Below are 25,161 nucleotides of genomic sequence, written 5' to 3'. Positions count from 1 at the left end.
CAATTTTGATTTCTCGTTCCTCTTGTTTCGTGATGACATGTCCATGTTCCCTCCATGTTTGGTCTTAAGCAGTGTCCCAGGTTTGCGAGCACAAGATGTCTATCATCTACCCCCATGATAGATGTGTCGTCTGCCTTGGAGCATCCCATGACATCTGGGTTGCAGCAAGTATGTCAAGATGACCCCGAAGGAATGTGACATCCAGCTTGAAAGATGGAGTGCTGCTTCTGGCTGGAGAAGACTGAGCCATCTGAATCAGAAGCATTGACATCGACCCAAGATGGCCGACGCCTAGTCAGCAACGTGGAGGCTGTCTGGCAGATTTCTTAAAATATATTTCCTGCTGCTTGCTTTTTCGTTTAATGGGTAGGAAAAGGAAGCTGCGATCTGGGAATTTCCCTGTGGCCCCTTCGGTTCCTTTGACGGGCCCGATGGACGCCCACGTTTTGCGCAGCAGCCCACTTTCAGGGCCTCAGCCGCTGGAGGGAGGGGGAGGGGAATTGGAGCTCCCCTCTCTCCCTGGCTCACTTTCTCCTTTGAGCCCTGTGGAGAGAATTCCACCAGATATCCCTGCATTTGCCAGAAGTGCCTGTGAGTCGGAGGAAACACTGACTGCCCAAGTGGCAGTTGGGGCGTTTTCTGCAGGGATCGACGGGGCAGCAGCAGCAGTTGTGAGCCCAATTTCCATCTCTGGCCAGAATGGTTATCAGCCAGGGAGCCAGACTGAGAAAATAGAGTATCAGCAAAGGTACAGTGTTGTTACAACCTGTAACTTCATTAACTCAAACTATAGTTCAGAAAACATCTGCTTTCACACTGGAGATTATCTGGGACGCTATCGTAGAATTAAGAGGTTCAATTACTCAGCAAGTTACATCTTTGACTTTGAAATGCAATGAGTTGGAGGGGAAAATGTCTGTGATATCAAATACAACTGTTGAATTGGAGCAGCATTTAAAATCTATAAGGGTACAGACCAATTCCGCTCAACAGATGCAAGTGACTTTAACTAAAGAAATTGTTAACAACAAGAATTGAAGCTCTGGAAAATGTTGTGAGAAACAGAAACCTCAGATTCATCAACTTTCCAAGACTGCCCTTAATTTCACCAAGGGAGATGTTTGAGGTATCTGGTGGAGCTTTTAAAGATACCCAAAAATGCGATTTCCCCCGATATCTAAAATATTTTATTTGCCGCAGTTTAAAATGGCCCATGAAGCCCAGCAAGGAGATGACCCTAAACCATTAGTGCCAGTGAGAGAATCAAGTATCGACGTGTCAACTCTGCTTGAAACATCTGATACGGAGCTGGCAGTGCCAGCCATGCTGATTGTAACTCTGACATTGGAACCAGATAGACTGGTTATTAAAATTGTATTTCCGTTATAGAGCTGAACAGTTTCTACAGTTTAAAATTGAAGCTTTTCCGGACGTTTCCAGACAGACCCAGAGAAAGCTGAGAATTTTTATTGCTGCGAATACAGGTTCAGCAAGTTGGGGAGCATTTTTCCTCAAATTCCCATGCAAATGCATGATTAAGTTCCAAAATGAGTCATTTTTTATGACACCCCCCACCCAACTAACTCAGTTTTTTGGTAGCGAAAACACAACCTCCTGTTCCTGATGATACTCTCTAGTCGTAAGCCCAAATGTCATATCTCGTTAAACTATGGCTGCTATTTGAGACTATAGCTTTTTTCTTTATTCTAAGATATTTCTTTAGGTTGAGAGATGGGACCTTCATTATTGAGGACTAGAGTTTAAAGATATAGAGAATGTGTGTTGCCTCAATGTATTCTGTTTCTTTGTATTTCACAGTTATTTTCATGTATTTTCTTTTTTTTCTGTTAAGATGTAAGTCTTATATATTGAAAAATATGCATAAATAAAAAATTGAATAGAAAAAAAAGCATTGGCATCAAGGGACCTCAGCTACATCAATGTACACTGAGCCATAGACATCGGTGAGACCACTGGTTCCATTGAGGTCATCTGCTGCCAGAGACAGGCCATAGTCTGAGTCTTCCAAGTCGAGGAGGTCTGGTTCATTGACCAGGGAAGGACCGCTCTGACCATCGAGGGAAAACTGCAACACTGGCTAAAAGTATATTCAGGATTCCATAGTGCATGTATTTTTAGCCAAATTGTGAGGAGGCATTCTTAGATATGCATTTAGGTCAGGAGAGGAAAACACAATTCAATTTTCACAGTACTTTTTTTTTCACTCCTTTGCCCACACAAGTAGCATATGCAAAGTATGCAGGTATTTTTGGCGCACATACATAAATCAATTTTCAAATGGAAACTACTCAGGAAATTTCTCTTTTTAAAAGTAGCTACAAAGTACACATGCTGTAACAGTATGTGTGTTTTGCAACCACATGGGCTACTCCAAAATTGCTTTCATTGAAATATGTTGGCATGTAACTGTTTAGTCAGTTCTGATTGAAACTTTTGTCTTCACAGAAAGCTCTGAATAAAAAGACAGAAGAGCACCAGCCAAAAGAAGAAGCTAAAGAAGCTTAAAGCAGCAAATTTGAAGCAATCACATTTAAAGGGGCTTCTGGTTTTTAACATGTTAACTTTTTTTTTTTTAATATAGTTGTGTAGGTAATAGCTGACTGATCTTGTATTCTGTTCTAGTGAAATGCACAATGCTTGTGTAGGTTTGTTCCTGTATTAAACATTCTTAAAGACAATATGAAGTTCATTTTAACAGTGAAAAAGTAAAAACTAGAGCCTGATTTAGCAGCTGATAGAAAATCTCTCTAGATGTTTTTCCTGCAGTTTTCCTCTAGTAGAATCTGTTTGTTTTGCAGCATGACATTGTAATAGGGAACTGCTTGCTTTGATTGTACAGGAGGAAGATTGTATGAAAAAACTAGTGACAATTAATGGTGTCTATTAGCCTTTTTCTGTTACAATGTTTTGAGTTTCCCTTTACTGCAAAGTTGCATTTTCTTAAGGCATGGGCTGACTATGTGCAACGAGAATTCAGAGTAAGACATTTCATAGCTATGTTGTATCTGGCATGAATGGCAGATATGTGAGAATGAATTTCAAAAAAAATCATTCAAAGTGAGTGAAATGTGATGTTCTCAGTGTTCAAACATTCTTTAAACTTCCGTTTTTTGACAGAATGAAAAGCGACCCATACCTTATTGTATTATTGATGTAACACATTCCTTCAGTTTCAGCTTAGCAGATGTTTTAGATGCAACTTAAACCTGCTTTTTCTTTTTTGAAAGTCTGTAAATGTAAAGGTGACTTAATAAAAATGAATATTAAATCTTTGTATTTTCTTTATACCAATTCCAAAGAAAAATTACAAGACTTGTTTGATAAACTATTCAAGTGTATAGCAAATGGTAATAAATTATCCAGAAGTAGAGAGAAAAATAAACTCAATGAAAATTAGTTCATTGCACTCCTACGTCAGTCAGAAAAACCTGAGAATTATGGAGCCATAAATAAAAGCTTAAATTATGTAGCAAAATAGTGATTACATTAATGTTGTCTAAAACTATAAAATCATATGTGCCACATCAGATTGGTTAAGACTTGAAATACTTTTTCCATCTCATCCTGCTACCAGTCCAGCCGTGACAAGTGGTTTTTTTTCCACCAACAGCAGATGGAGGCAGACAACACTACTTAGGTGGTGCCAGCAGCAGGAATCCAGTATTTTCTGCTTCTAACAGATGGTAGGACTGGATTGGTGCCAGCAGCTTGAGGTCAGACCTCTGGGCCAGGCCATTGGTGTTCAGCCAGCAGTGCAAGCCCTTTGTCTGCTCCCAAACCCCAAGGGGTCCCTGGTTGAGCTTGGCTGCAGCACTAACATTTAAAAAAAAAAAAGTTGATCTGGTTTCTCCAACTAAGGAGATTCCCTGCTCTTGGTGAGTTTTATGAGCTTCTCCCCTCCACCCCCCGGCAACTGAAACCCCTCCCCCACACCCCCCCCCCCCCCCCCCAGCATAAATAGGGCGAAGAGACAAATTTGTGCTGAGAACGGCGTGGGAGTTAGAGGAAGTCTAGTGACAGTGTGGGGGAAGGTGTGGCCAACGATGCCAGGACTGCAGGGTTGGGGTTGGAGCAGCGCATTGGTCTTTTACTTATGGACTTATGGCCCTTCTGTAGCCCGGTGACAGGCCCGAGCGTTGCACAGGCCCAGGAGAAATTGGGCTGCAGATTTCATTGCTGCAAGGCCTGTGGAGTCCAGGTGGCAGGGGAAAAAGGGTCCTTATGTTTGGCATGCTTGCCAGTGGGCTCATGCTCGGAGGCCTAGCTTCCCTTTCACCACTGGATAGCTTTTTTGGTGCACCAACTCTGGAAGGCCCTGATACACAGCTATGTAGACTGTAGTGATGGCCATTTTGTTGGCAGCTGCATGTTTGGGCCTAGAGCTCTCTGAGATGGCAAGGCCTGATAGTGTCTGATTCTCCTCCGGTTTTGGTGCTGGCAGTTATCAGTACATGGAGTTGATCAGGAGTGTGGTGGTTTTAGCTCTGAGACCCAGGTGTGAGTTTTCCCTGGAATTTTATAATTTTCTGCATCAAGCCGCCTGTGTTTTCTAGCCCTAGGTTATGGGCACTCGGGGCCACAGCTAGGCCATTGGGCAATGGCTTGCCAGTTCCCTCTTCTCAGATCCCTGCCAAGAAGGCATGGCTAGCCACTAAGGCATCTAGGCCCTCTTGAGAGGACCTTGAAAATTGAGGTGACCAGGGATGCCAACAGTTTGGCATCTGTGGAGGAAGGGGAACTTTCACTGATTCCTGAGGCCAATTCAGTGATCAATCTTTCATAGGGATGGGATAAGCTATTTGATTGCCACAGGAAATTCCAGTATGGGATTCTGTAATCATGGGAAAGGAAAAGACCACTGCTGCCTTTCTGCACCACTTGGAGGCAGAGGAGATTGTTGTCTGAGTGGGAATCCCTAGAGTTGGGTCTTCAGGGTGTCAGTCTCCTGCAGCATTTATATCCTCTTCTATTGGCTTTGGTGCAGAAGGTTTTTTAGGTTCCAGTTGTGGATGCTCTGGTTATGGCTGTTCTCCCAGGACAAGCAGGATGGTAATCCTCACAGATGGGTGGCATCAGATGGAACCCTGTCACGGAACACTTGTCAGTTTCTAGAACTTTGACTGGCAAACTGAGCATGCCACCAACCCCGTGGGGTCCCTCTTCAGGTTTTTTGTGGGGTTTTTTCACTGCCCACAGTGCTGTTGCCTCACAGTTAGTGGAGCCCTGTGAGAACTTTTTCCTCACGGAACAATTCAGTTTTTCTTTTCCCCACTCTGGGGTCCCCCATTGTGAACTGATTACTCTGACATTTGGTAAGTGTGTTGTGCTTTTTTTGTGGTCTGATCCTGTGTGGTACCTCCCAGTGGCCAATGGCCACTGACCACATGCCGCCCTTTTTTATCATGCCACTGGTTTTCGGAATTGCCTGGAGTGTCCGAGGACGATGTCCATCACGGAACCACAAAACGTCTGCGTCCTGTGTCTCGGGCCTTCTCTGTGTCCCAGCTGTGCTCAGATGACCCTCAAAGGCTGGCACTCCCATCTGGACAAGATGGAGCACTTGTTTGGTTCCAAGCAATTTGCTCCATATACTCTGGTATCAGGTACATCGAATCGTGGGGATAAACCTGACTCGTGAACTTCGCCTTTGAAGACCCGTTGAGAGGATCAGGGAGCAGATCATCATCCCCTCACCAGCATCGGGACACTCAAAGACTTCTTCATTGTCTTCCTCGGACCTGGAAAAGGACCAGGCCGAGCACCATGGGAAGTATTGACACCAGCACAGACAGTGTCACTGTCCGGTGCTGATACAGACACCAGTGTCATGGTCCTCTGCCGAACCCCCTCCCAGGCCCCATCCTCCTCTGGACCCAGGGCACTCCCCACAGATATCTGTGCTGAACACCAAGCCTCCATGGATCCCTGTGGATGCTCTGGTGTTGCCCAGCCTGCTTCCTACTCCAGGGTCAGTTTTGTCCGCACCCTTGTTCTGAGAGAAGTTGGACCGCGTGGTTCAACAGGCAGTGCTCAATGCCCTTTGGGTCTCCAGGTGCCACAGAAGCTGGCCCCCATACTGGCATCGAAACCTGCGCCCTCCATTTTGGCAATTCTGCTGGAAAGGCTGAACGTGCTGCTCTGTGCCTTACCGATGCAGCCCATGCCAGCAAGCCCCTCAGTGCCCTGCCCACCACTAGTGCCTCTGTCTCAATCCCAATTCCAGGCTCCTCAGAGGAGGAAGATGTGGCTCCTTGCCCATCTCCACGGACGGATCTGCCTATGCCGGATCCTGCCATCAGGCCTCCCAGTGCCCCACTGTCCATTGCAGGTCCTGGTGCCAGCGCCACCGCTGTTAGCTCCACCTCACCGACCATTGGTGCCCACGCCCTGTAGTCTTGGTTTTAGTCTCCCTCCTCGACCCAGGCAGTTTGCCGGTGAGGAAGAGGCCCCTTATGACTCATGGGAAGACACCTCCTCTGACCATTCCTCTTGAGGTCTCCAGGACCTTCAGTCAGAGCCTTCCCCGCCAGAGGAAAGATGCGCTCACCTCCAGAAAATCTCTTGAGTTTTATCTGGGAGATGGCAGAGACCATTCCCTTTTAACAGAAGAGGATGCCTGCCACAAGCTGTTGGAGGTCCTCCAGTTTGTGGACGCTCCTGAGGAGGTGATGCCTTCCCTGATGAATGAGGTTATTCTGCACCTCCTTCACCATCTCTGGGAACACCTAGGTTCTGTGGCTCCAGTCAATAGGAAAAGGGATGCCACCTATCTAGTACAACAGGCCCTAGGCTTTCAGAAGAGCCAGTTGCCACACCAGTCGATGGTAGTTGAATCAGCCCAGAAAAGACCATAGAGCCTTATATGTCCTGGGTCAAAGAGTTTTCCAGGGATCTATGCTTATCGCTCGCATAGCATACCAATTGTATATGAACCAGTACAACAGGAACCTCTGGAAACAAGTCCAGGAGTTCATGGGGACCTTGCCACAGGAGGGCCTAGAATCCATCCAGAAAGGACTAGAAGCCGGAAAGCATGAAGTGAGAGCGGCCTATGACATTTTTGAGAGAGCATCAAGAGTCTCAGCGGCAGGCATTAGTGCCAGACTCTGCGCCTGGTTAAAAGCTTCTGACCTTTGACCGGAGGTTCAAGAGAAACTGGCTGACCTCCCCTGTACAGGAGAAAACCTGTTTGAGGACAAAATCTGGGACACAGTGGCCCAACGCAAGGATCACCATGAGAGACAACTATCAACTACTACCTCTGATACCTCTTCGGTGACCCATAGATATCCACATATAGATACTGGGAAGCAGTTTTACAGGCAATGGAGATACTATCCTCCACCCTTCCATGCTCGTACAGCTCAATCCTCCCAAAGAGGCCATCCTCGTCAGCAAAGAGCACTTAAGAGCTCAGCCTGGTCCTGCAGCTGGCTTTTGACTGGCATTCAGAAAGCAGAAACCTGTCCCCTTTGCCCGCACTGTCCAGACCCACCTGTGGGAGGTAGTATCTGCCAATCCAACAATTGGTTCTCAGTTACCACCATTAGCCATCATAGCACGAGGTTACCGCCTGAATCTCCTCACTGTTCCTCCAGACGCCCCACCCTCCCTGGCATGGAGTGTTGTGCAACACGTGTCTACCCTCTAGTTGGAACTCTCGCTCCTGCTACGGTCCAGAGCCCTAGAATCTGTTCCCCGGGCTTGGCTTAGGGACGAGGGTTCTAATTCCGGTATTTTCTCACCCCAAAGAACAGGCAGCCTTCATCCAATCCTCAATCTTTGGGCCTTAAACAGGTTCCTTTGCAGAGAACGGTTCAGTATCATTGGGTACCCTACTCCCGCTCCTGCATCAAGGGGAATGGCTCTGCTCTCTGAATCTACAGGACGCATACGCGCACATTATGATTTTTCCATCTCGTTGCAAATATCTGCGCTTCGTAGTAGGCCACCGGTACTTCCAATACAGGGATCTCCCCTTCGGGCTGGCCTCCACGCACTGGGTCTTCACGAAGGGCCTGGCAGTGGTGGGAGCACATTTGTTCTGGAATGCGGTGCATGTGTTCCCATATCTGGATGACTGGCTTGTCAAGAGTTCTTTGAAAGCGGGAGCTCTTCAGTCGTGACGTTGAGCCTCCTCCAGTCACTGGAGTTCTTCGTGAACTACCCACAATCCCAACTGCTGGTCCCAGCAACTGAACTTCATTGGGGCAGCCGATACCACAGTGGCCAAGGTGTTCCCAGCAAATGCATAGCCCACCTGGCTGGGCTGGCCACATTAATCCATTGCTGGCGAATGGCTTCTGCCCACCTGCTCCTGCAGTTGCTGGATCATATAGCAGCATCAGTGCATGTCCCCACCATGGCCTGCCTAGCCATGAGGATCACACAATGGACCCAACGGCCTCTGTGCCACCAAGCCACTCCAGCTCTCCCTCACCTGGTGGGTGCGAGAATCCAACTTGAGCAAGGGACTTCCCTTTCAGCCCCTAGCTGCTCAGGTGACCTTGACCATGGACACCTCCAACATAGCCTGGGGGCCCCCATGTCAACGGCCTATACATGCAAGGGGTGTGGTCAAAAGCTGAATCACGCTGCCAAATAAACTTCCTGGAACTCTGGATGATGCGGTATGCGCTCTATGCATTCAAGGACTGCCTGTCCAACAAAGTCATCTTGATCCAGACGCGCAACCAGGTGGCCATGTGGTTTGTGAACAAACGGGGGCACAGACTCTTATCTCCTCTGCCAAGAGGTAGCACAGATTTGGGCCTGGGCCCTGTCACATTCCATGCTCCTGCGGGCCATCATCCTGGCAGGCACAGAGAATGCGATAGTGGACAGGTTTTTCTGCTGGTGGGGTCAGCCAGACATAGATCTTTACGTCCTCCCAGAACCACAAGGTGGACAGATTCTGCTCCCTGCACGGGGACCGCAGGAGACCAGCCCTGGATGCCTTCCCCCACTCCTGGAGTACAGGCCTCCTAGAAGTATATCCTCCGTTTCCGCTAATAGGCAAGACTCATGAAGCTACAGCAGGACTGAGGCTCCATGATCCTCATAGCCCCACATTGGCTGCATCAGGTCTGGTTTCCCATACTCCGCAACTTCTCTGTCCAGGAGCCCATTCCCCTGGGCATCTCACGCGACCTCATAATGCAGGATCAGGGACGGCTACGTCACCCGAACACCCAGTCGCTGTCCCTAACAGCCTGGATGTTGAAAGGCTAGTTCTACAGTCCCTTGACTTTTCTGATAATGTCCCGCAAGTTCTGGTAGCTTTGTGTAAGCCTTCCATGTGGAAGTCATACCAAGCGCAATGGAGATGGTTCTCATCTTGGTGCAAGCAGGGAGGGTCTTGACCTTTTCTCTTGCCCCACGCCTAGACTTTTGGACTACCTCGGGTGCCCCCTGGAGTCTGGTTTACACACTGCCTCAATCCAGGTCCATCTAAATGCCATCAGTGCCTACCACTGAGGGGGTGGGCAACACCCCAGTCTTGGTGCAGTCCTTAGGGCATTTCATGAGTGGCTTACTTCAACTGAAACCTCCACTACATCCCCCTGTTGAGGCCTGGGACCTCAACCTAGTGCTGGCGTGGCTCATGCGGCCTCCATTTGAGCCCCTGCGAGTTCAAATACCTCACCTAGAGGGTCACTTTCCTCGTAGTGGTTACTTCTGCTTGCAGAGTTAGTGAGCTGCAGGTCCTAGTGACCTATCCACCTTATACAAGGTTCTTCCATAACAGAGTGGTACTACATACTCACCCTAGGTTCCTCCCTAAGGTAGTGACTGACTTCCATCTAAATCAGTCCATGTTGCCCTCCTTTTTCCCATGACCACACTCATCCAGGTGAACGGGATCTGCATACCTTAGACTGCAAGCGTGCTCTCACCTTTTATTTAGACTGCACCACAGGCAGTCCACCCAACTCTCTCCTTTGACAAAAATAGACTTTGAGTTGCCCTGGGCAAGTAGACCCTCTCTAATTGGTTGGTGGACTATATTGCATTTTACTACCAGCAAGCAGGTCTTCCGCTTGAGGGCTGAGTGAAAGCACACACTGTGAGAAGTCATGGCGAAGTCAATAGCACACTTCCGGGCAGTCCCTATTGCCGAAATCTGCAGGGCTGCAATGTAGAGCTTCCTCCACGCCTTCGTAGCCCATTACTGCCTGGATAAGGATGGTTGATAGGACAGCGTCTTTGCCCAGTCTGTCCTCCGTAATCTGTTTCCAGTGTAAGAACCCAACTCTTCCTACCTAGGGCCCAGTGTGGTGATCAGGCTGCCCTGTTGTGCTTGTTGCCCGTTATTGGGTGTCTTTGCCCAGGGTGTTCAGGAAGCAGCCTGCAGTTGCAAAAGGGTAAATGGAGTACCTCAGCGATCTGTACTTGAACTGATGCTTTTCAATATATAAATAATCTGGAAAGGAATAAGACAAGTGAGGTTATCAAATTTACAGATGATAAAATTATTCAGAGTCATTCTATCACAATCTGCTTGTGATTTATTATAGAGGACCTTGTGAGACTGGAAGATTGGTTATCCAAATGGCAGATAATTTAATGTAAACAATGAATGACCTGTTATATGGATGTCTGATTAGAAATCTGAGTGTACCTTCATACGATACTGTGAGAATTTCAGCTATCGTGTCTGTAAGCCTATGTGAAGGCTTTAAAAATCATTAGGTACCCCAGTGATGAAAACTCTTGAGGTGTTCACTGTCCACTTCCAAATTATTACATTGATGATATGAGTAGCGCCATAATAATTACTTATCTTTGGCTCTGTGGTCAGTCTTGCTCAGCCGACATCCAGATGTTTCGGAGACTGGCTCCTTCTTCAAGGGCTGGTTGTTCTCAAGATAGACTCGTGGAACACTAATAGAGTGTATGAAAAGACATCTTTCAGTTATTGAAAAAATTCACTTAACTTGGGCACTGTGGAAAAGAATACATACTTGATACTATGGCAGTGATGATTCATCAAGTGTGGACTTATTTCGTTGCGTTGGCGGTCCGTGAAGCTCCGCTGAAAAAATGAGGAAGTTGGCGTTCTCCCTATCATGGGCAACCGATCTCCTATATGCATTCCCTCCACTTCCACTTCTCTCGAAGACTCTCGTGAAGTTACGTCAGGACAAGGGAACCATGATCCTGATAGCACCTCACTGGCCACACCAAGTGTGGTTTCCAATACTTCAGGATCTCTCCATCCGCAGGCGCATTCCCTTGGGACAGGACCCGCTCCTGATCACTCAAAACGAAGGGTGCCTACGCCATCCCAATCTTCAAGCCTTGGCCCAGACGGCATGAATGTTGAAAGTTTAATCCTTCAGCCACTTAACCTTTCAGATCCAGTTTCCCGTGTCTTGATTGCTTCGCGAAGCCTTCCACGAGAAAATCTTACTCTTACAAATGGAAAAGGTTCACGACATGGTGCTCTTCTCAGTCCATTGACCCCTTTACCTGTCCAGTTGCCAAGTTTTTAAGACTATCTCTGGCATTTATCAGAGTCGGGTCTAAAAACTTCTTCCATCAGAATGCATGTCAGTGCGATAGCCGTCTTCCATAAAGGTGTCTGGGATGTCCCTATATCAGTACAACCCCTTGTAACACACTTTTTGAAGGGCTTGCTCCATATCAAGCCTCCACTACGTCCTCCGGCCCCTTCTTGGGACCTTAATCTGGTTCTCGGTCGGCTCATGAAACCGCCTTTCGAGCCTCTTCACTCTTGTGAACTTAGATATCTCACATGAAAAGTGATTTTTCTTTTGACTATCACTTCAGCTCGCAGAGTTAGTGAATTGCAGGCTCTAGTTACCTATCCGCCTTACACTAAACTTCTGCAGGACCGGGCGGTACGCCGCACTCACCCGAAATTCTTACCTAAGGTAGCTTCGGATTTTCACCTCAATCAATCCATCATACTACCTACCTTTTTTCTCAGGCCCCATGCCAACCCAGGAGAACAGGCTCTGCATACCCTTGACTGCAAACGGGCTCTAGCGTTTTACCTAGACCGTACAGCTGCCCACAGGGAAAACACTCAATTGTTTGTTTCTTTCCACCCTAACAAGTTGGGGAAGCCTGTGGGTAAGCAGACTCTCTCCTCCTGGTTGGCGGACTGCATATCCTTGTGCTATCAGCAAGCGGGCATTCCATTCCAAGACCATGTTAAAGCACACTCTGTAAGGGCCATGGCAACTTCAGTAGCACACCTACGATTGGTGCCGCTTCCTGACATTTGCAGGGCTGCCACCTGGAGTTCTCTCCACACTTCGCAGCCCACTATTGCTTGGACAAAGCCAGAAGACAAGATTCCATCTTCGGCCAGTCTGTCCTTCATAACCTATTTACAACGTGATGTACCTTCACCCTTCCCCCTGCCCGGTGGGGTTCAGGATGCCCTCTCCCAAATCCCAGCCCAGATGTTGTGCCTGTTGCACGCCTTTGGGTACATTTGGTGCATGTTCGGACATCCTCAGCTCGGTACTCACCCATATGTGAGGACTACCATTCTGCTTGTCCTGTGAGAAAGCAAATGTTGTTTACCTGTAACAGGTGTTCTCACAGGACAGCAGGATGTTAATCCTCACGAAACCCGCCCACTGCCCCGCGGTGGTGAGTTCGTAACATTTTTTTATTTTATTTTTCGGCACTGCCTGTAGCTTTCAAATAAGACTGAGGGGGACCCCTGCTGGCTGCAGGGTTGGTGCCATGCTGGGCATGCCCAGTAGGGGCCAGTCAAAGTTCCGGAAACTTTGACAGAAGTTTTCCGTGATTGGGCTCTATCCTGATGATGTCAACCATATGTGAGAACTAACATCCTGCTGTCCTGTGAGAACACCTGTTACAGGTAAGCAACATTTGCTTTCTCTTTAGCTTGAAGAAGGCACTGCTGAGGGGCGATATAAGAGGTCTATAAAATGAGTGGAGTGGAATGTGAACCAATTTACTTTCAAAAAGTACAGAGATTAGGGGATGCACAATTAAGTTACTAGGTTGTACATTTAAAATAAATAGAAGCTCTGGAATTTGGTGCCAGTGGATGTGGTAAAAATGAATATAGTTGGCTTTAAAAGAGGTTTCTTCTTCATCCAGTTAGACCACTGGGCTATGCATGCCAACCAGCAGATGAAAGAGATCAACAGGCTTGCTGATGTCATGTCTAATATACCTCTGTACTGACACCACCAGCCTGCTAGTATTCTCTGTCTCTAGCAAATGATGGACAAACTTCCTGTGCTTGAAGCAAATGCCTGGTTAGGCCCGGTGAATGGGAACATTTTGATGAGCAGTGCCTAAGGTGACCGACGAATTCTCCCTTAGTTGAGCGTGATTCTAAACCGAAGAGATGTCTGTGTGGTTGGCAGCCTCTGAGGCAACAGCTTCAGGTTACTTCCCTCAGTGAAGCACTGCTGAAGACAAGAGGGCTACACTTTTCTGCTCTACTCTCTTTAAATATTCAGAGCTAACTAAAATCCAAAGCCTTGTGCTCCCTTCTGCAATGGTTTACTCCACAAGGAGGTTCCAGGGGGGCTGGTTAAAATTTTAAATTTTCCTAGCATGTAGCAGATGGATCAGGACCAATGGGTATAGTGTCCTCCTGATAGCAGTTGGAGACGGATCAGATTTCAATCTAACGTTAGCCCTAGTACATATACCCCTGAAGGAAATGCAGCTCTTCAGTATTTTCCGTCTCCATAGCAGTTAGGGACTACCTGCACGCTCTCACAGCGTTAGAGCAAATTCAACGGAGAAAAATCCTAAATTCAGAAGAAAACTTACATCTACAGACAAGCCCCGCTCTCCTGCGGTGATACCCTCAGGTCCCTCCCCCAGTTGAGAATTCCCAAGGTGATTTCCGTGGTCCCTCGGAGGTAAGCCTCGGTCCGGCGACTGAGAGGCAGCAGGTGCATCCTCGAGCGTGGCGGTGAAGGTATTTGCCCTCTCCCCCCATAGACAGAGACCGCCCGGAACGAAACCGGGAAGCACGGAGACAAGGTAAGGTAGAAATCTTCTTCTAAGACTCCGGTCTCCGAGGTTCCAGGAGTCGCACAGGTCGCCGGCCGGGACCAGTGCCACCGGGTTGATCAGCCCTAGCGGAGCTAGGCCCCGGTCAGATTCAAGGGTCCTCCCACGTGGAGACCCTCCGAGGTGGTCGCCATATTGCCCGCGTGGTCGCCGTTGCCATTTTGGCCCTATTCGCCGCTCTGTCCACCGCTTCGACCCGGGCGCACAAGGCTCGCTAGGCGCACAAAATTACATGTGCGCATAAGATACGCGCGCAGCCCATGCTTACTGGGCCGGGTGCATAACTGCGGCTTAGGCGCACACCTGCGCGCACACAACCCGCATGCAGATCTTCGACGCACTTAAGCGCATAAAGATTTACGCGCCTATATGGCACCACCAGAAACAGAGATCAAGGCCCAAGGCCTCTGCCCAGCATGCAATATCAGAGCCGCACAAAACGAAGAGACCAATGCCCTGTGCATCCAGTGCGAGGAGGCCCTGGGAGATCCAGCCCAGGGCCAGTCCCACCTAGGGCCGAGTACTAGCTCCTCAATGAGTACCCCGGACCTAGCAAATTCCAGCGGGACTCCCCCCTCAAATGGTGACCCCCAGGGACTCGGCGCCCCCTAGCTTAGACCCAGCTTCCATCTCATGGGTGGAATTCTTCAAAGGCCTACACACCTTCGTTCACATGCAGACGGAGCCTCCGGTAAAACAGCCACAACCTCCACCAGAAGACCTTCATGTCCCAGGCCCCTCTAGGCCCAGACAAATGTTTCCACCACCTAGAAGTCCCACCTATGGGGACACGGATAATTCTAAAGAGGAATCTGAGCCCCTAGAAGAGGGGGAACTCCCCCCGGGGACAGAGCCTCACCGGACCATGAGACGCTTCTTCACCAAGGACAAGCTCCCAGACCTGGTCACCCACAGCCTGAAGGAGCTTGCTATCCCAGGCACAAGCGCTTCAGGGGAACCTAAGACGAATCCCCTGCTAGAGGGACTCTGCCAGACCTCCCGCCATTTCCCTCTGTTACAAGCCGTCCAGCAACTAATTGACCTGGAATGGAGTGCTCCAGAGTCCTCCTTCAAAGGTGGACGGGCTATGGCAGCCATGTACCCTCTGGACCCGGCGGCCAAAGACCTTCTGACATGCCCAAAAGTGGATGCCATGGTCTGCGCGGTCTTGAAGTGCACCACCATCTCAGTGGAGGGAGGTGCAGCGTTCAAAGACGCTCATGACTGACGTCTGGACTCCATCCTTAAACAATCCTTTGATGTCACCGCTATGTCCCTACAAATAGCGGCCTGCTGCACCGTGGTAACACGTGCCTGCCTATCACAGACCAGGAGCAACACCCCTGGGGAAGCCATGGAACCAGCAGTATCTTTCCTTGCGGATGCTGCTTCCGATCTGGTGCGCACAGCGGCTAGAGGAGTGTCATCAGCTGTGGCAGCCAGGAGGCAACTCTAGCTCAGAAGCTGGTCGGCCGATGCATCTTCCAAAACGCGACTCACAAGGATGCCCTTCAAGGGATCCCTCCTGTTCGGCAGCGAACTAGAGAAACTGGCTAACAAATGGGGCGAATCCCCATTGCTGCGACTACCGGAGGACAGGAATAAGAAACACCAACGACCCTTCCCCCGATCTTCCAGGGGCAGAAGTTCACAGCACTTCGACCCATACAGAAACTCTTATCACGTGCCTCGTCCTGCAGGCAGGAACCAGTCCTTTCGGAACAAGCACAACAAAAGGGGAACCAGCTCGGGCCCCGGCCCCAGCCGCACCCGCACCCCACAATGAGATTCGGCCGACCCGTCCAAAGGAAGAAGCCATAGGGGGCATACTTGCCCTATTCTACCAAAGATGGGTCGAGATAACTTCAGACAAGTGGGTCCTAACCATCATTCAAGAAGGGGGTACTACCTGGACGTCCTTTGAACCATTCTGGATAAGTTCATGGAATCCTCCTGTCACGACCCCTCCAAGAGGGTGGCAGTGGAGGCGACTCTGACCAGATTACTGTCCCTAGAGGCCTTCACCCCAGTGCCTCCGCAACAAATAAATACTGGACACTATTCCATCTATTTTATCGTCCCCAAGAAAGAGAGAACATTCAGGCCCATCCTGGACCTCAAGTCAGTCAACCGCCACCTGAAGATCCCCCGCTTCCGCATGGAAACCCTACGCTCTGTAATAAGGGCGATACAACCGGGAGAATTCCTCACATCCCTGGTCTGTCGGAAGCCTACCTACAGATTCCGATCCATCAAGAACATCAGCGCTTCCTTCGCTTCAAAATCCTGGACCGTCACTACCAGTTCCGGGCATTACCCTTCGGGTTAGCCACAGCACCCCGGACGTTCACCAAGATAATAGTGGTGGTGGCGGCAACACTGAGGAAGGAAGGAATCCTCGTACACCCTTACCTAGATGATTGGTTGATCAGGGCGAAATCCTCAGAGGAAAGTCACCAGGCAACCAGAGTCCAAACCGTACTGGAGAGTCTCAGATGGGTGGTCAACACAAACAAGAGCTGTCTGCAACCCTCACAGACCCTCGAATACTTAGGAGTCCGATTCAACACCAGGGAAGACAAAGTCATCCTGACACCGGCGAGGAGATTAAAACTGATGAACCAGTTACGAACCGAGCTGAGCGAACATCGCCCCACAGCATGGGGTTACCTACAAGTCCTCGGTCTCATGGCATCCATGCTGTAAGTAGTACCATGGGCATGAGCTCATATGAGGCCCCTACAGCGCTCACTCCTATCGCAATGGAGCCCACTGTCTCAGAACTACACTGTACGTCTACCGCTCCCGGGCAAAGTTCGAACCCAACTATGGTGGTGGCTACAAGACGGCCACCTGAGCCAGGGAACAAGACTATCCTCACCGATCTGGATCCTGCTTGCCCCAGCCTATGAGGATGGGGAGCACACTGCGAATAGCTAACCGCCCAAGGGCAGTGGAATGCAGAAGGGTCGGGGTAGAACATCAGTCGCCTAGAAGCCATGGCAGTCAGACTAGCCTGTCTACGGTTCGGTCACAAAGTCTGAGACAAAGCGGTCAGGATAATGTTAGACAATGCCACAACAGTGGCATACATCAACCGTCAGGGAGGAACTAGAAGCCAACAGGTGTCCCTGTAAATAGATCCCCTAATGTCGTGGGCGGAAGGGAACCTCCAGGAGATCTTGGCCATCCACATCGCCGGGAAAGACAACATCACTGCGGATTACCTCAGCAGAGAAAGTCTAGACCCAGGAGAATGGAAGCTGTCGACCACAGTGTTCCAACTGATAGTGAACCGTTGGGGAACACCAACCATGGACCTTCTGGCAAACTGGTCCAACGCCCAAGTACCCAGTTACTTCAGCCACAGACGGGAACCTCAGTCCCAAGGCATCGATACCCTGGTTCAGACATGGCCACAGGAGACTCTGCTATACGCCTTCCCACCGTGGCCCCTACTAGGTGCGATCATTCACAAGATAAGTCTACACAGGGGACAGGTACTTCTTGTGGCCCTGGACTGGCCAAGAAGACAACCACATCACCCCTGTTAAAAACTTGCATTGGCTACCTGTCACTGAAAGAATATCCTATAAAACTCTCACCCTGATCCATAAGGCCCTCCACAACCAAGACATGCACTGGTTCTCCGATCACCTCAGCTTTCACAATTCAAGCAGACCGTTAAGGCAACAACACAGGGCTACCCTCACTACTCCCTCACCCAGACAATCCAAACTTGCTTCCACTAAAGCTCAGGCACTATCTTTAGCTGGGCCTGCCCTTTGGAATAAACTCCCCCCTTATCTACGGCAGGAATCCTGCCCAAAAAAATTTAAACACAATCTAAAAACCTACCTCTTCAAGCAAGCTTTTGCTTGATAACATTTCCATCACTCGTCCTACTTATTGTAATTTAACTCTTTATCTAATTATCTAGCCATGCCTTTCTTTTGTAAATATCTCTCGCCTTTCTTCTCCCTTTATATTGTATCATATTTCCCCTTCTTTTGTTAAACTGATGCACATTTGTAATTTAATTGAGGAATCTATCTGTTAGAAATATTATGTTTTCGTTCTTTATTGTATATTTGGTTCAAGTTTCTCTGTAAAGTGCAGTTTGCTACACGTTGTTTCTTGTAAACCGATGAGATGTTCCCAACGTTCTTCGGTATATAAAATCCTCAAATAAATAAATAAAATAAATCTATGTCCCACTATATAGCATTATTCCTTGTATCTCTATTCACTTATTGTATCTTTTTGCACCTCCCCCCCCCCCCCCCTCTGTACTTGGTTTATTCATTATTTGTAATGCACTAGTGCTAACCTCCTGTTATTTAGCACTGCTGCAATTTTTTGTTGACTGTAAACCGATGTGAGGTTACTAAACAAATGTCAGTATATAAAAACTGCAAATAAAATAAAATAATAAATAAAATAAAGACCATGGTACGCAGACATGCGGAGATTACTGACAGGAAACCCCCTGCCACTACCTCCACACAGAGACCTACTCCAACAGGGACTGATCCTCCACAAGGACCCAGCTCAATTCTCTCTTACGGTCTGGCCATTGAGAGGGCTCGCCTGAGAAAGAGCGGATACTCGGGAGCTGTAATCGACACCCTATTCCGAGCACGCAAATTCTCCACATCTCTAACATACATAAGGGTGTGGAGAGTATTCGAAGCCTGGTGCGAGGACCACAGCATCATACCTCGCTCAGTCAAAATCCCCGCGGTCTTGGAATTCCTACAGAACGGTCTGCAGAAGGGATTGTCCCTCAACTCCATCAAGGTACAGGTGGCCGCATTATCATGCTACGGCGCCAAGAATGAGGGCGGCAGCATAGCCTCTCACCAGGATGTCTCTCGCTTGCTGAAAGGAGTTAAACACATCCGACCACCCCTAAAGTGGCCTGTACCTCTTTGGAACCTCAACCTGGTCCTGGATTTCTTAGCAGGAGCCTCATTCAGACCTCTCCGAGGCCTGTCTCTCCGACTGTTAACATTGAAAACAGCCTTCCTGCTGGCAGTCTGTTCAGCCCGTCACATATCCAAGCTACAAGCACTGTCCTGTCGTGAGCTGTTCCTCAGGCTCACCCCTGGAACCATCCAGTTGCGCACGGTTCCCTCGTTCCTCCCCAAAGTGGTGTCTCACTTCCACCTGAACCAAACCATCTCGCTACCATCGCCAGATGAACATAAGAATCCGGAAGAGGCCAAAAGTCTACGCCACCTCAACATCGGCAGACTCCTGGCCAGATACCACGAACAGGTGGTCTGTCTTTCGTATGGATTCCGACATCTGGAGATGTCGGAATCCATACGAAAGACAGACCACCTGTTCGTCCTTCACAGTGGGAAGAAGCAAGGGGACGCGGCCTCACGAGCAACCATAGCCCGCTGGATCAAGGAAGTCATCAAGGCGGCCTATGTAGAAGCAGGCAAGCCGCCGCCTCTACAAATCAAGGCCCATTCTACTAGGGCCCAGGCAGTGTCCTGGGCAGAAACCAAAATGCTGTCACCCACCGAGATCTGCAGGGCGGCGACATGGTCCTCCGTCCACACCTTTTCCAGGTTTTACCGCCTGAATGTTCAGGCTCGGGAGGACACAGCATTTGCAAGGCCAGTACTAAGTGGGTCACGGGCAGCCTCCCACCCGGCTCGGGAGTAGCTTTTATACATCCCATTGGTCCTGAGTCCATCTGCTACATGCTAGGAAATGGAGAAATTACTTACCTGATAATTTCGTTTTCCTTAGTGTAGACAGATGGACTCAGCATCCCACCGACGGCTGCCATTACTCATGAAAGCCTCGGGGGACAGCTCCGAGAGCAAGGGAATCAAGGGTAAGCCATGCTTTCCTTCATCTAGGGCACCCATCCTACCGGGTGTCGACGTTTCCCGGTTGAGGGCACTGGCGGTCTCCAGCTATAGCTAATTCAACTGATTCAAGTCAATCAATTAACCAAGTTATAAAGTTAATCAAGTTATGAAGTTACGCAAGTTATTCAAATTACTCAGTCACACATATATCCACAATGCTTTTTGAGGAGAATACTGAACAGCTGCATTTCCTGCAGGGGTATATGTACTAGGGCTGACGTCAGATTGAAATCTGATCCTTCTCCAACTGCTATCAGAAGTACACTATACCCATTGATCCTGAGTCCATCTGTCTACACTAAGGAAAACGAAATTATCAGGTAAGTAATTTCTCCAATTTTTGCTGCCTCCCCTTTAAAATCTAGGGGTTGTTTCTGGCTGCAGCGGTATACTACGGCACTGAGGCTCAGGTTTTAGCAGTGAGCAGGGCAGGCCTGACAGTGATGCAGGGGCTCCAGGAGAGCTGGTAAGGTGTGTGAGCCTTATTTGGTGCCTGGGTACTTCTGCAGTGGCAGCACTATGGCTTCCTTTTTGGAGTGTCGGAAGAAGCCTGAGCTCTGCAGTAACTACAGAAAGTACATGGGAGAGTGGAGATGCTGCCTCGGCTGTTTGGAGCAGCCAGCAGAAAAGCGCAGTAGGCATTTAAGCATCTGAGGGAAGGTCTGATACTGAGGGACCAGCGGTAGCTGGTTCTCCCGCCGATACAGACAGCTTTGAAGAGATTCCGGTGGCTGTTTTAGCGACACATGGGAGTGAGAGGGGCATGGAGCCTCCCTCCCTTTTTCCATCTTGGGCAAGCTTTCTGGAGAAGCGAGAAGTAGCAGTGAGATCTCCAGGCTGATACTTTCTGTGGAGACCTCCTCTGTGGCAAGGGCCACAGTTTCTAAAGACTTGGAAGTGTCTCCAGCAAGTTTTTACAGTCTTAAAAATACAGAGGCTTCTGCTTTACAGAGACTTCAGAGAGAGCAAAATAAAGAGTAAATACCCTTTCTGGCTTGGAGGGTTCTTAAGGCTTTTTCAATATCCCAGAGTAGCATACAGTGAGAAGGAGCTGGAGGAGAGAGAATTCCTCCAGGGGGAGATGAGGAATCCTCTATGGTCTGTCTCTTCCATACAGAATATCCTTCCTCCTTATTTGCTCAGTCCTTATTGGACTTTAAATAGGACTTTGAATATGGCTGAGGGGGAAGAAAGAAGAGTTGGATTCTTTGAAGGGCCCAATTATGGGTCAGTATTGAGAAAATCTTCAAAATTCTTTACATTAAGTGATTCTGGTCCTGATTGATTTGGAAGAAGTCTTTCCTATGGCACAGTAAAGGCAGCTATACCCACTAGTTGCCCTCCATAAGGAACTCTGGAGTGGGAGCCAGCTCTGCACATAAGGCCTGCCCCTGGACTAAGCAGAACACAGTTCAGGGCCAGACAAAACACCTTTAGCGTTTCCAAAAGCAAGTATTAAGGGAGCTTGTTAATTAGTGAAATTATATCCCTTGGTTCCTTAAGAAAGAGAACACATTATAGGTTTGGCATTTTACTATTCTCAGGAAGGCATAATAGTCTGTGCCTAGCCAAATTCTTGAGGCCATTAACATGGCACTGCAGATTATGACTTTCAATTTTTTAGTAGCAGGATTTTATTTGGGTTTAACATAGCATGTCCAAGACAGTGGTCCACTCGGAGCCATTTGCAGCATATTAGCTTTTTGCTCTGGTGCAGGTGTTGGCTAGAAGTCTTCTATGAGTGCATTTATTACTTAGCACTCTCCATATCTAAGTCCTACTTGACAAAGCTTTCCTTTTAGGGATGACATTGCTTCAAAGAAGATATTGGAAGGATGGCAAAGGCCTGGAGGGAATCCAAGGTGCTGAGTCTTCCAGAGGACTGGCCCAAGGGTTTTCCTCATTTCCTATTTCACATGCCTTGAGATTTTTCCCCTGTCATTCCGCCTGAAGGAAGTAAGCCATGAGGGAAATGGTAGGAAAGCTACTCAAATTAACTTTATTACCAAGGCGTTTGGTGGTTCTATTTATTTTGTGGTTTGTGAGAAGGACAGCTCCTGTACCATTTTAGATCTGAAATGGGTTGACAGAGTCATACAGGTGGCTCAGTTTGGAAGGGACAGTACATGGGAGAATCCCTTGGATCTAATGGTCATCAGCGCTTCCCTTCTTTGCATCTCTGGGACAGCATTGTCACTTCAAGCCTTACTCTTTGAGTTAACCACAGCCCTAAAGTCCTTGTCAGAGGGAATGATGGCTGTTGCAGTGGCATTGCATACCTGGATGACTGGTTTGTTAGGAGTGGGAGTTAGGATATATTGTCATTTTTCCCAAGAGCAATCCCCAGCTATCTCAGACATGGGATTATCTGGGAACTCAGTTAGTTATGAAGGTAGGACGTGTTTGTCTAACAGACCACATAAGTGTGGTCAAATCTGGGCATTCTATTTGGCAGGAAACTGATGGTATGGTCTTACCTGCTATTAAGTTCACTTAGAGAATAGCCACTGCCATTAGCAATGGTTACATGGAATAGACTTAGTTTTTGGGTACTTGCCAGGTTCTTATGGCCTGGATTGGCCACTGTTGGAAACAGGATGCTGGGCTTGATGGACCCTTGGTCTGACCCAGTATGGCATTTTCTTATGTTCTTATGTTCTTACCTGCAGGCTCTCAGAACTACGGTGGCAGCACTGGATCTGATGCCTTGGGTGAAGAGGCATGTGCATTCTCTGTTTTTTTCCCAGTGGAATCCCTAGTCTTAAGACTATTACAGGTGTCTGTGGTTGTCTGAGTCAGTCTAAGCTTATAAGGCACCGCAAATGCTTGGAATGGCGTGTGCATTTGGTGTTTGCTGCTGAATGCAGCAATAAGATTACACATACCACAACGTAATTTGAGATCATCAAACAAAGGTCTTCTCGTGATTCCGAATATTAAATCTGCCCACTTATGCGAAGTCAGGGAGCGAGCGCTATCAATCGCGGGCCCCAAATACTGGAATGAAATGCCCGCTAACCTGAGATTACAGCAAGACAAGAAGAAATTTAGGAAAGATCTGAAAACATGGTTATTCCAGCGAGCATTTGATGCGGAATAAATGGCAGGGTTCCCACCAAAGCAAGTAGAATCTCTTGAAGGGCAGCACCTTTATTTTATTTTATTATACTTTTAATTTTCTTTTAATTATCTTAACCATATCTGTAAGTTATAATCTTATACTCCTAGGTTTTATAATTTATATTTAGATGGCATTTTAGAAGTTTTAATTAATTTACTGTTTTTTAGTGAATTTTATATTTATGAGAAATTGTAATTTTTCCTTTCTCTCTATGTTATTGTAATGTAGAAATTGTGAACCGTAGAGATGGACTTTGTCTAATCAACGGTATATAAAAACTGTTTAAATAAATAAATAAATAAATGATAACTGGATGCACTGTCAGGGGCTGTTTGTTGTGCGTCCCGGCCGCATAAGTGCCACGCCCGGGCCTGCTCACCTCGCGCTGCCCTCCACAAGTGTGGGCCTGGCTGCTGCCGCTAACCCCTGACGTCCCCGTCGCTCACCATGGCCTTCCTCTGTGTCCTCGTCCCTGCAGGCCTCGCCGACGTTCAATCTTTTAAAGAGGAAAGCGCAGGAAAACCGAGGCAGGCGCGTTTGGATTACATCACCAAAGCCCTGTATATAAGGCAGGGCTCAAATCCCTGATCCCTGCCTTGGCAATCGGGTCGACACATTGGTATGCTAGTTTGCCTTTCTATTCCAAGTGTTCTCCTGTTCCAGCATCTCCTGTTCCAGCGTCTCTGTGTTCCTGTGTCTTCCGTTCCCAGTGGCTCCGTGTGTTCCTGTATCCTTCTCAGGTAGTAACTCTTCAGACTGACCTTTGGTATTGACCTCTACCTGCCTGACCATTCTCTTGCCTGCCGCCTGGAACTGACCACTGCCTGCCTGACCATTCTCTCGTCTGCCGCCTGGAACCGACCCTCGCTTGCCTCGACTACGCCTGGACTGATTTTGATATTGACCCCTGCTTTGGCTGACTTCTCCTGGACTGATACTCTGGCTCTGACCCTTTTGCTTCACTCGGACACTCTCTTCTGGCCTACTGTGACCATTAGACCAACTTGCTTGGAAACCAACCACGGCTTCCATTTGGCTAGACCCACAGGAGCTGCCTGCCTCGCCCGGAGGACCTTCCTGAACTGTTGCCTCCCTGAGGTCTCCGGAGCTTCCAGTTCAGGTCTAGCCCATCATCTCTGCATCAGCCGCGCATGCTTGCTCATGGTGGGCACACCCCTCCGCTACCTCTCCGGGAGACTACCAGAGGTCCACCTAAGTCCAGGCGGTCTGGGTACCCAAGGGCTCAACCTGCGGAAACCCCGGACTGTTATTGGTGAAGCTCCAGTTAGCCTCTGTCTCCTTGTGTGCTCCGCCTCCTGGTGGCAGGCACTCTCTGGGTCCAACCAGAGGGCCATACCAATCCTGCACCAGGCCAAGGGTCCACTTCCAGCGCAACACTGTTTGCTCAAGGACAGTGAACCTCAAAGGAAGTGAGATGATCCATCAACAGGATAAAGGTCAGGGCAATTTGGCTGGCTTTCTTGAGGTTTTCACCTTGATTAGTGGCGCAGACAGAGTGCTGCTTTTGCAGCACATACACTGTAATTGGAAGGATACAGATGAGATTAGCTTTGCCCCTGCCCAAGGATGACTCACACATTCATGAAGCATTCCATGTAAAAATTGATGGGGCAGGCAGCCAGAGTGATGTCTGACAAGGCCACAGCAGTAGCATACACAAATCATTAAGGAATAACCGAAGTCCTCAAAGGTCTTTAGAGATGGGCAATGTTTGAGTGGATTATCTCAGTTGCAATATTGTAGACCAGGGGCATGGGCTTTCTCAAAGAACCTCTGTTCAAATTGTTGTAAAAAGGAGGATCAGCCAGATTGGGTACTGGTGGCAAACTGCCAGATTGTAAAAGTGTGCAGGTTTTTCAGCCAGAGGAGCTACATTCATTCGGCTGGGATTGATATCCTAGTTAAAGAATGGGTCATGAGTCAAGCACTTTTCTTCCTTGATCCTTAGACGGAATTCTTCAAAAATTTGCTGAGCGTTCAGGATTCGTATTGCTGGTTCTTCCGCACTAGCACTGCTGGCAGTGGTGTACGGATCGCCAGCATTTTCTGGGCAACTACCCTTTATGA

General features: G+C 48.4%; 1 protein-coding gene and 1 non-coding gene across 2 annotated transcripts in view; both read left to right on the top strand.

Annotated features, from left to right (window-relative positions):
- MATR3 (matrin 3) overlaps positions 1-3,293 on the top strand; it is a 368,635-nt gene extending 365,342 nt beyond the window's left edge. The window contains exon 17 of the mRNA XM_029583949.1: positions 2,467-3,293. Within this exon, the coding sequence (XP_029439809.1) occupies positions 2,467-2,526 (60 nt within the window). The 3' untranslated portion in view covers positions 2,527-3,293. The remainder of the gene's footprint in view (positions 1-2,466) is intronic.
- A 21,296-nt stretch (positions 3,294-24,589) lies between these two features.
- On the top strand, positions 24,590-24,695 carry LOC115080097. The gene has a single exon (XR_003853518.1). It is a non-coding gene; the product is annotated as a U6 spliceosomal RNA (small nuclear RNA).
- The last annotated feature ends 466 nt before the right edge of the window (positions 24,696-25,161 follow it).

This window comes from Rhinatrema bivittatum, chromosome 18 (assembly GCF_901001135.1).
Source record: "Rhinatrema bivittatum chromosome 18, aRhiBiv1.1, whole genome shotgun sequence".
In the NCBI taxonomy this organism is placed as follows: Eukaryota; Metazoa; Chordata; class Amphibia; order Gymnophiona; family Rhinatrematidae; genus Rhinatrema; species Rhinatrema bivittatum.
The sequence above is the reverse complement of the archived record's forward strand: the minus strand, read 5'-3'. Positions and strand labels throughout refer to the sequence as shown.